The 12201-nt window shown below is 47.3% G+C and overlaps 1 protein-coding gene and 1 pseudogene across 1 annotated transcript; one reads left to right on the forward strand and one right to left on the reverse strand.

Moving 5' to 3' along the window:
* Positions 1 to 460: 460 nt before the first annotated feature.
* Positions 461 to 5094, forward strand: LOC123043561 (disease resistance protein Pik-2-like; annotated as a pseudogene).
* Positions 5095 to 6725: 1631 nt separating this feature from the next.
* On the reverse strand, positions 6726 to 8829 carry LOC123043562 (protein SCAR2). The gene is made up of 4 exons (XM_044466050.1): positions 8434 to 8829; positions 7996 to 8307; positions 7757 to 7909; positions 6726 to 7654 (listed from the first exon to the last, which is right to left on the reverse strand). The coding sequence occupies exons 1-4, from the start codon at positions 8646 to 8648 to the stop codon at positions 7279 to 7281; spliced, it is 1056 nt and encodes a 351-aa protein (XP_044321985.1). The 5' UTR covers positions 8649 to 8829; the 3' UTR covers positions 6726 to 7278.
* Between the last annotated feature and the right edge of the window lie 3372 nt (positions 8830 to 12201).

Genomic DNA, 12201 nt, shown 5'->3' on the forward strand with positions numbered 1-12201 from the left:
AACAACCTAGCAGTAATTTCCTTCAGCTAGGACCCGTTGGCCCGCTCATGTATTTTTGTGAAGCTCCGCCACTGCCGTCTAGGATATAATGGAGAGTGTAGCCTTGATTAATATTGATGACCGAATATAGCTGCAAATTATAATTTTGATAATTGCTTTGCTTACAAAACTGAAGATAGCAGTAGTCATGAAAAATGCATTACAAGAGAGACAATGGAGTCATCGACTTCAGTAGAATTTATTTGTTATTTCTCAACCCTTTTTCATCATAGTTTCATTTTTATGATAGTTTTTCTACACATTTGATGAAAATGAATACCACAAAAGTGTTTGACCATCATATACAACTAAAGTTTAATGTGACAACACTTATCTTATATCGGAGGAAGGTTCATATCAAAATTTTGATGATTTAGCTGGGGCGCAGACCAAAGACACTCCCTCACGTGACCGTGCGTGAGTCGATTCTCACGGAACGTCAACGACTCACCCGAAAAAAAATCCTCCCCCATCCTTTCTCCCCGTCTCTCCCGTTTCTTTGGCGGCGCGGCGGCGGCGGGGGATCGAATCTTGGGCGCGCTCTTCGCCGGCAGCGGAAGCGTATCGAATCCTGGGGGGTGCTCCTCGCCGGTATCGACGGCGGATCGAATCCTGGGGGCGCTCCTCGCCAGTAGCGGTTTGCGAAATCAGCGGCGAGCGAGTAGCGGCAGCAACGACGGCCAGCAGTTGCAAGCAGCGACGGCTTCATCCTTCTTGCTTCTTTTCGGGGTTTCTCCCCCTATTGGTCTAGTTTTCTTGGTTCTTTTTCAAGTCACGGCAAGCAGCGAGGGCTCCGTTCTTTCCTCTCCCCTAATCAATCAAGGGAAGAGCAAGCAGCATCTGTACGAGGCTGGTTTTCGCCGGCGACCTCACATAGGCAGCGCGAGCTCGATCGATTTGTGGCGTACGGCGACCACACTACTTCCCTAATGGAAGATCGAGAGATTGAAACACACAAGATGAATTCAGAGAGAGAGAGAGAGGGGGGATTTTTCAGTTTGGCGGACGAACCTATGGTGACAGGATCGATCAACTCCGTGCTCGCCAAGCTCGACTCCACCAGACTGAAGAAGAATCATCCCAAGATGATGGAAGTGTTATGTCAAGGCGTAGTGAACCTAAAGAAGGGTTTCGACAAGCTTGGCGGGGGGTGGGCGATGGATCGGGGTGCCCTGTTGTGGACGAAGTTTGCGAGGGACCTGGTCTTTGACATTGAAGAGTGGATCGACGAGCCAAAGAGCGCATATTTATCGGAGAGAGAGATGACTGCTTTGTTCAAGTCTAGGATCCACAATGTGCTTGAGCACTTCACGTGGTGCGACCTTCTCAGTCCAACTGATGATGAGTTCAAGACCATCGATGAATTGTGTAAAGATCTGGAGAGCCTAAAAAAGGAACTCCCCTCTAAGTTTGGGCCACTGGTGAGTCTTGAGCAGTCAAGTGTGGATGGATCGAACATGTGAGCTGGTAAGCGAGGTGGAAACTTTGGTCCATGAGAAGCCGGGAAAGAACATGGATGAATTGCAGGAAAAACTAATCCAGGACTATAAGACCAAGATACAGGAAACACGTGAAGTCTTGAAGCATTGTGGTGATAAGCTCAGTACAGCCCCCATGGAGTGTCCACTGATTTATGAGGACAAAACCCGTGACCTCATTGCTCTCAAAGAATCAAGTAGTAAGCTTATCATGCATCTGACTGCCGCACGGCTGCGGCTAATGTTGGTATCTATCGTCGCAATGGAAGGCCTTGGTAAGACTACCCTTGCCAAGGTGGTATATGCAAAGCTTCAATGCAAGTTTGAGTGCCGAGCTTTCATCACTGTTGGCCGAAAACCGTCTCTATCGGCCACTCTATTGGATATACTTCATCAAGTAAAGCCTCAGGGTACTATTCCTCAGAATGGCATGGAAGCTCCTGAAATGAATCAAGTCGTAACTGAGCTCAGGGAATACCTCGTCACGAAGAGGTATTTTTTGTTTACATTGGCATAGTGTAGATAGACATATTTATTGTGCTTTCATGTACCGACATCATGTAAAAGAGCATCACTGAATGTAGACTGAGGCTGTTGACTAGATGTATTCATTGTGCTTTTCCCATTCTTTTGATCTGAAACCACATCGAATTAATAACGGATAACAGTAACATGCATCACAAGATAATCATGATAAAAAGATATAAAAAGTAGCTGTTTTAATCTCTGTATTTGTTGTGGTTTGTCAATCTTTTTATCAATGCATACCAAACTAGTAATCAACGGGAAGAATATATATCAAAATTTAGCACTTTTTCTGCTTAAAAGTATCAGCATAACAAATGCATATGTAATGTATTGGCAACCAATAGACGCATTCAGCTGGATCTAACTGACTCTCGGAATTATTGAGTAGATAAGTAACAAAACAGAACCAGCTTGCTGTAATATCATCTCTATAAATTGATCATATATTAGCTGATAAAGTTAACCATGTTCCTCTACATGCCAGGTATTTCATTTTAATTGATGACATTTGGAGCATCTTGGCATGGGATGTTATTAATTCTGTTTTGCGTGAGAATGATCTCGGAAGTAGAGTATTGATCACAACTTGCATCAGCGACGTAGCCAAGTATTGTTGTCCTATGCGCCCAATTGATGTCATCCACCAGATGGAGCCTCTCAGCGAGGAAGAATCCAAGACTTTATTTCACAAGGAGGCAAAAAGGCCTGCTGAAAATGAGTTGTTGAAAATGTGTGGCGGCATGCCATTGGCAATAATTATTGCAGCTGGCAGGAAATCTGCAGTACTAGCTGAGCCAGAGATTCGTGAGAGACGTATCCTGTCAACATCAGACCAATGTTCCACATCAGATGGGATGAGAATGTTATTGCGCATGAGTTATGATGAACTGCCTGCCCCTTTGAAGTCTTGTCTTCTATACCTCGGCGTCTTTCCAGAATATTATACCATTAAGAAAGACCGTTTGATACGTCTATGGATCGCCGAGGGATTTTTCTTAGGAAGACATGAAGAAAATTCGTGGGGAACGGGAGAAAGCTATTTCAATGAGCTCATCTGTAGGCGGCTGATCCAGCCAGTGTTTTGCTACGAAGATGGCCAGGCTGTAGGATGTGTGGTGCATGGTGTGATCCTTGACTTCATCAAAACTTTGTCTAGGGAAGACAACTTTGTGACGACGGGTGCAGATATGAGGTACGCTGGTACGGACTAACTCCATGGTACCCGATTCGACGGTTCTCATTCGATTGCTGCAGCAAGGAAGATGAAGCCGGCACGCTGCTCTCAGGAACCCTGCACCTATCTAGCATGTGAACCCTCCAAGTTTGCGGGCATGTTGGATGGACAACCCTCCTCACATACCCTAAGGTTAGAAAAGGGAAGGCTGTTCTTCGAACCTTCAAATTTCTACGAGTACTCGATGTGGAAGATAATGGTAATTTGAGAAGACACCATCTGAAAGGCATTGGAGGGCTGATTCTGCTAAGGTACTTGGGACTTAGAGGGTCTGCTATGCATGAATTACCAGGCGAAATTGGAAAGCTGGAGCACTTGGAGACGCTGGATGTCAGGCACACTAATCTGAGAAATCTGCCTGCATCTATAGCTGGATTGAAAAGGATGGTATGCCTACTGATTGAAGATACCGTGAAGATGATGGGCGATATCCTTATGATGCAAGGACTACAAGAAGTATCAACGATCCGTGTCGACAACGTCAAGTCACTCCATAAGGTCGTAGAGCTGCTGGTTCGGTCAGGGAGGCTAAGTGTCCTTGGCTTGAGCTTTGACGGATTAGATCCATCTGTGGACAGTGCACGTGCCATCGTCGATTTCCTCAAGGCGGTTGGACACTCTAACCTTCAGTCCCTCTCTCTGCATTGTCTTGATGGTGACTTGGTAGGCCAACTGGACTTGTGTCCACACCGGTTGCGAAGATTTGACCTGACCATATCTAGCGCAATCTTGGGAAGTACTGCATTTTGTATGACCTCCTGTGTCACCCACTTGAATATTGAAATGACTCAATTGGGAGAGCAAGGTCTGAGTATCATCGCGTCCGTGCCCCATCTTATCCTTCTCAAGTTAGTATCTTCAGGACCTGCTGCTGACATGACGGACACGCACTCATCTTCCAGAGGACAAAGAAGAAGGGTGATAATTTGCAGTGGCGCCTTTCCGTGTCTTAAGGTGTTCTGGTTCACATGCAAGGCTGGTGGGAAAGAGCTGCAGTTTGATCGAGGAGCCATGCCACGGCTGCGGGGTCTTAGGCTCCACTTCAACGCTCTAGAGACGCTGTCTCTTTATGGAGATTTTGAATTTGGCATTGAGCATCTCTCTAGCCTCACCAGAATCCATGCCGCTATTGGATGTGAAGATGCTACGGCTCCAGGGGTGGAGCTTGCAGAGGCTGCCATCACGGAGCAAGTCTGTCGGATCTCCTCCGCCAACACACCCACAATAGAGTTCAGCAGAGAGATGACCGGGATGCTTGAGGGGGAAAAGAAGAGTGTAGGTCCCTGTACAGAGACGGTGACAACGATCACCCGGAAAAAGAGCTTGAGCAGATGTTGATCACCCGGTACGAAATGATGCAGCGCGCCTTGTGCTCTTGCAGTTGCGCAGGTTGACGCAGTCCGAAATGACGTAGCGCGTGTTGTGGCCGCGACCTTGGCTTGGTCGTGCAGGTCATTGAACTGAGCACACACGTATAGAAATCCAACGCTAAATTATAGCGTATGCAACAGGAGGAAGGGAGGGACAGGAGCAACGTAGTGCACGAGGTCTCCGAGCTTTTCTGAATGTTTCTCGATGATCAGTTTCCTCAGGCTCCTTACCGAGAAATATATCTCCGCACGCTGCGCCTCAGTGGGTGGTATCAGCATGAACATCCTTGCCTGAATCTTTCCAGTCTTATGTTTTCGGATAGCTTGAAATGAATTGTCATTAATTAGCTGCACGGTTTGTCATGGTAATTTTGGTTAAAGTATTCTAAGTTCAAGCGATGCAATCACAGACCCCTTATGTACCTTGATTGATAACCATTACAATCACAGGTGATATCACCATGAAGTTTTTTTTTAGACACACACACACACACGCACATATCCAGCCGAACCTCCGGAAGACCCGCCGAGGAAAGGGCACAGAAGAAGGCCTTTCGACGATCCGAAGTCGGATGCACCACCACCCCTGACCGCCATTCCAAATATCATCAGCACAACCAGCAAGGAGTAGGACCTCAACTTACACCTTCATCTGACCAAGCAAGGAGAAGAGCCTTGAACATTGGTCGTCTGGTCGCCACCCAACAACACCCAGCGGAGAAGGGGTGCCATATGGGAACGAGGTGATCCAGAGAGGAGGATAACGCCCCCGCTGACCCGGCTTCGGATGAAAATTCAGACCCACTCCCGTGCATGGCCGAGCCAAGATCACGCAGACAGAGCACCATCACCCCATTCCATCACTCCCCGCATTCCTACAGCAAGCGACCATCAATCTCATCAACCCCAGCACGACTCCAAGATGATGCCTTCACAAAGGGAAACGACGCATGTTGCACCGCCATCATCCGAACCAGGAGGACCTGGACTAGGGATTTCCCCCGGAGTCAATGAGGAGGGATAGCAGCCTCACAGCGACGCCTCTAAGAAGGATTGCGGCGCCCACAGGCGTCGCCATCGCCGGCTCCTGACGGAGCAGGGGTTACCCCCCGATCTGCAATGACGCCCTCCCATTGCACTGCGGCCGATTGCCGAGAAATCCAGCACAGCTGCAGGTCTGCACCGCCACAGCGCCAAACACCACACCACCGCCACCACCAGCCAGGACGACCGCGGCCACACCACCACTACCCTCGCTGGCCGTGGACCCGCACGGCCCAGATCTGGCCACCCGGAGAAGCCGCCAACAGAGTCAGGAGACTCCCCACGACCACCACGCGAGGGGATGTAATGCCAAGCAGCCGGAAGGTGCCGCACGCAGGCACGGCTGCCGGCAAGAGCCGCGCCGCGACCCCCCACGCGCTGGCCCAGATCGGACCAGCACCTTCGCCACGTAGCCGCAGGCCAACAGCCGCAACCCAGCTCCACCTTGCGCCACGGCCGACGCCCCGAGCCGCCACCTCCGCGCCGAGCGGGAAGCAACCGCCGCCGCCCGCCACCGCGCGGCCAGATCCAGCGCGCCGCGACGCCCTCCTCTGACGACGACAACGGCCGGGAAACAGCAGATGCGCCCCGCCGCCACCTTCCTCAGGGCGCGCGCGGCCTTCGCCGGCGCCCCTCGAGTGGCGGCGAGACGGGGCGAGGGTGGGAGGAGGAACGCGGCGGCGCGACGGAGGGACCTCCGTGTCGCCAGAGGAGGGGTGACGCGCGCGGGGGGGGGGGGGGGGGGGGGGACGAGAAATGTGGCAACCAAAATGCCTCTCACCATGAAGTTTTTGTTTTTTGCTTGCACTATGTAGCTGATAATCGCATCAGGATGTTGTCGACAGTTGTGCTTTCTGTATAAAGCAGGGCCTGAAGGTGTATGCAGTCCATGTTAATGACACTGTTCACTGTCTGACACAGAACATGGTTTTCACTTTCAGTGAGATTTCGATGAAATTCACTGAATTTCACGAATTTCAGTAGACACTTAATTATTTACCTTGGTCAAAATATTTCAGTAATACACAGGAATTCAAATATTTTTTAAATGCTTTTAAAAATTCAAATATTGAATTGAATTCAAGTGAATATTTCAGCCCTTTGGCTGAAATGCAAACCGAAAACATAAGGATCACAGTTGAATTTTGGTTTGTGCTGATTTTTTTTTCTGAAACTGAAGGTGAAAACCATGCACAGAAGCATCACAGCTGAATACCGGATTGGTAGCCAAGATACACTGATTGGTCCCTTTTCGGGTTGTGACCGCTGATACCACCGCTTGCTTCTTCATCGATGCTAGCTGGCGGACAAGGTTATTCACAAGGATCGTCGGATTGCTCCGAGGTCACCGCCTCTTGGTGAGTGTCCTTGGTGCTTTTGCTGTAAAATGCTACTTCATCTGGATCTGGCACGTCTTTAGAATGCCACTAGATTGCTGTTACGAAAATTCTCTGCCGATTCATACTCAAGCAGCAGCTTCTTAGCCATGTTCCGGAAGGATTCTGTTAACGGGTCACTGTGCTTCTTGACAGATGGCTTCCTCGGCGAGCTTTGGACCCTTGAGGCGATGAAGTCGACAAGGGCGCTACGAGAATTTGTCCGCATTGTTGGCATTCTCGTCGGCCTTGTTTGCGCCATGGCTGGCAGATCCATCAGTATTGTCTGGTGTGTTTTCACACGCATCAGTACAGCAGGCTGCACTTGGAGAGAGCCATGCCCCGAACGAACTGGTCCTCTCAGCGAGGTCACTGCTCCTCTCCTTGTTCGCTGGTACTGCAGGGCATGGCGCTTCGGAGTTTGATGTTTCAGGCGAATCAGCTGAAGACAAAACGCGTGCTTCAGATGCTTCATCTTGTGACGAACCCTGATTCTGAAAGTTGTGCTTTTGACGCCTCTTTCTTCTGATCATGTGACGATATTTAAGTTGTTGGAGCATATCGGACAACGCGCCTGTTTTAAATCTACAGGAGGTTCAAATGTCAGGTTAATTTGGATGCTAAAACACCTAGAAGGAGAAGTGGAAAGAAGGGAGAAGTGAGATAGGGAAAGTTAAGAAGTGTTACTTGGAGTATTTGTTATGGTGGGCTTCCTTGGCAGGAGGTTTGGAATGGTTGTCTGAACTCTGAAGGTCTGATTCATGCTGTGCAGAGTGGGCTCTGAAGAAGGAGGGGTCGGTGTATCTCTTCAAGCACGCTCCCTCGCCACCAGCATCATACCTGCACCCAAAACAAGCCCAAATTAACCAGGAAAAAATAATCCTTTTTGAGCTGCTTAATTTTTGGTAAAGAAAAAGTGTTAATACTTGTCCAGAATGGAGAGCTGCGGAGGCCTGCGGCAGCGCTGGATGTGCTCTTCGATGGAGCACGGCCTTGTTCCTCCCACCAAAATCACCGGCCGATCGACACCATGGCCTGCGACGCGACACGGAACTTCTGAAGCAATGGCGACGTTGTGCTGCACGAAGCAGGGCCGTCTATTCCGACGACGACGGAGGCGCTCCTCTAAGAGCGGCAGCTCCGCCTCCAGGCGCCGCGCCCCCAGCGCGAGGCCGCCCGCCCGAGCGGACACCGCCGTGGCCTGGTCGTGCAGGCCTTGGAACACCTCCGCGGCGAGCCTGCAGAAGATCAGGTTCAGGAGCCGCACGCACAAATATAGAAAGCAATGGGGAAACTGAACTCGTGCAGTTGCAGTATGCGGTCGGATGGAGGGATGGAGTCATGGAGAGACAGGAGCAACGTACTGTGCGAGGTCCCCGAGCTGGCGGAGGAGGCCCACGAAGCCGGCCATGGCGGCACCCGCATCCTGGGCGACGACAGCTTCGGGGAGCTCGTCGGCCTTGGTGGTGAGCTTGGGCCTTGCCAGTGTTGGGGCCAGAAGGTGAGCACTCTGCTCCATGCGCGCATGCAGGTGCTGGCTCATGTGACGGCTCGTGGCAAACGGCTGACATGTAGCCATTGGCGCCCCCTGACCTCCAGGCAGTGCAACGACACGACGACACCCCACGGGCGGTCCCCGAGAGCAGGAGGAGGTACCACCGTACCTTCGTACTGCGCATGCTTCATGCTTGTGCACCGCGCCATGTTAATACGTACGGAATACGGTTTTGTACCGCACGTCGCGTTGCGGCTACTCAACGACTGCCTACAAAATGCATCTACTCCCTCCGTTCCGAAATATAAGTCTTTGTAGAGATTTCACTATGAACCACATACGGATGTATGAAGATGCATTTTGAGTGTAGATTCATTCATTTTACTCCGTATGTAGTCCATAGTGAAATCTCTACAAAGACTTACATTTAGGAACGGAGGAAGTACAAGCTACGGAAAATCATTAGGTTCTTACCGTAGTATAAAAGGTTCTCAATTTATGATAAGCCAATCTGTAATAGGCAAAGGAATATTGTGTATTTGCCATGAACGTAAATGACATGTGCATATGGGTGATGTTTTTATGAACATTTTTATATCCTATTTTGCGTTCGTCTGAGTTTATATGAATTTGCTATGAATTTTTAAAGTTTCAGTCAAACAACTTTGACCAGATGAAAGGGCATTCTTGTGACCTAAAATGCTTTTCAGGGACAAATTTGGGCACATAAAAAATTAAGAGTAAATTTGAGTAGTGGGTTCGAGTTAGGTGCACACATATGAATGTCCTTTAATTAAATTGAAAAGGATCCAATTCCTCCAGCTCCAAGCAACAACACAACAAACGCTAGCTAGTTGTGTTTTGTATCATGCCACCGGACAAATATCAGGTAGGCCAACTCAGTGTCATGGGTCGCGAGATCGCATGACCTACTTATCCTCTCAGTGTTAGTTCACTGCAAACCAATCAAATCATGTGCATCAGTGCATGTACGTTGTTAGACTTTTTTTTTTAGACAAACGATGTTAGACTTCAAGTAAGCTATTCATGAACGGATTCATTTGGGACGTGGGCGGGGCTTTTCTGGGCTGGCATGAAATCCGACCGTCATGGCACACATGAAGTAAAGGGGCCGGGTTGGGCCTAAAAATAGAGAAAATGGGCAGCACAACCTGAGACGGTGATGCAGGCCATGCATGGGCCTGCTTGGCCCAGTTGGGTCCAAAATCTTGATAAATGTGTGTTGTAATATCGAAAAAGGCTTTCGCCCCGCTTTATATATAAAGCAACATGGCCGAACCGATACAAAGTAATGAGAGAAACCTCTTACAAAGCAGGTCAAAAATAGAACAAGATTACAAGTGTGCCCACACTCCAACGAGACACACCTGAGGCTACTAACTAGAAGAGAGACCGCGCCTCCACGAGAAACCATCGGACGTCGATGCAACACAAACCAAGTTGTCGTTGGAGAGGGCACCCCTGCCCTCTCGCTCCGGACCATGGAGCACCGATCCTTCCTGCAGACAACAAGGACCGAGAGCGATGCCCTTGACAACACATGTAAAGGATAGGTCGGCACTGCCCCAAGGCAGAGCTGAAGGAGCTTCGAGATAGGATACGAGCTCGCCCGCCGATGGCGAAGAAACCCAACCGGAGGTCACCCACGCTCCACAACGCCCCCCCCCCCCCCCCCCCCCCGAGGCCGAGGGTGATGACGCAACAATCCGCCGCCGTCGAGACCGAAGACACGGTCAAGGGTATTCACCCGGAGCCTTGACACGGGGAGAGATACTACAACGACACCCACATGCATCGCTGCTGTCGGCGCTGAGCTTTCGCCCGAAGACACACCAACGCCACATTGAAGTACCATGGCCCAATATCAAGATATTTTTTAGACCATATGTACGTATCACTGGATTCTTGAACCAGATCGACATGTGAGACACATTTAATCTAGAAAGGATAGTTCAACATGCTAATGATTTGGTGGCAAGCTCCTTGTAAATAATTATATGCTCTTGAATTTTCTTATTTTATATAAACTATAAATCGATATCAAGATATTTTTTAGACCATGCGCTTCAGAGATCTCTACATATATACTACCACCCGGTGGTAGTTACCCCACATGTCTCATATACTACCATGTGGTACTATATATACTATTTTATTATTTTAAATATGTTCATATAATATATCTAAGATATTTCAAAGCAAGTTAAATGAAAAAATTGCATATGAGCCCATAGTTTTTTTATATTTGTGAAATACGTACATATTTGTACGTAAAAAAGAGCATACTCAAAAATGATACATACTACCTAAAAATTAGTATATATACTACCTAATCATTATTATATACTACATACTACACGTACATACTCTCGGTTTCGACAGATACTACATACAACATACAAAACGCAAGTGGTGGTAACTACCACTGCCTGTAGGAAACATTTGTCCATGTCAGTATAAGAAATAAATCTGCAAAAGAATATAATTGTGTGTTTTTATTTTTCTCACATTTATGGAGATTAATTTTAAATATCTTTTAGGGCTTATTGCAGCGAAACAAAAAAATAATGTAACTTCCATTGCACACACATTTCAAATTTAGCACACAACATCTTTGTTAAATAAGGCCGTTATTAATATTTACCATAATTTTTATCTAGTTAATATCAGAAATTACCTACAAAAGTACATTAACTATGATTGTGATATTATAAAAATGAGTTATAAGTAAGTATAAAAGTTTATTATAAATAATGGGAGTGTCTATTTCACATCTATCTCATTAATTGTCAGTAGAATGTCCACTGTAGTCAAACTTTTGATGTTGGGGTGCTGGATCATTAAGATGGATGTGCCTGTTGAGACAACTTTTGAGCCTGAAGACTCTGAATTGTGTGATACAATATTTGAGACAACGCTGTTATTGAACGGTGATTATATGGATACAACCTAAATGTAGTTTAATATCCATCGGAGGTGGATTAATAAATATCTCATTTATTACATTCAGGAATATTGTTCGTTCTACAATCATATTTGCTTTTGATGGTCCCCTAGAGGTCAGTTCTGACGAGCAGTTTAAAGTCCGAGGTAAGTTTACACTATCTGTTGAAGAGTATATATGAAGCTAGGTTCACATTTTTCAAAAGTCACGTCCAGATATACATCTTGTGAGTCAGACAAAATTTGAAATCCCCTTGCTTAGGCATGTTATTCATTTACAATCGCGAAAACTCTTAATAAATGACTTTATCATCTCAAATAAGAAACCAATTATTAATTCGCCACACATCCAAAAAGGCATAGTAAGCTATATGACTCAGTAACAAACTCTTAATTACCATATTCATCTAGAAATTGTTATGTCTTTACCCCAAGCAGTCTCAGCCACGAGGCTTGGCTGCTAAAGCAAGGGCTCCAACTAGAAAAAGACAAGGGCTCCAATCAACAGTATGGATATCTAACCCGTGAAAGAACATTAAGTATTTGAACATATGTTCTCACATTGACATATGTGAATTGAACTATAAAAGGACATTTTAACTTGTTTGTTTTCTCGCGGGATTTTTTGCGGGAGTTTTTAGATTATATAAGAATCTTGCCATCTACAATGGTA

Source organism: Triticum aestivum, chromosome 2B, assembly GCF_018294505.1.
Source record: "Triticum aestivum cultivar Chinese Spring chromosome 2B, IWGSC CS RefSeq v2.1, whole genome shotgun sequence".
Taxonomy (NCBI): Eukaryota; Viridiplantae; Streptophyta; class Magnoliopsida; order Poales; family Poaceae; genus Triticum; species Triticum aestivum.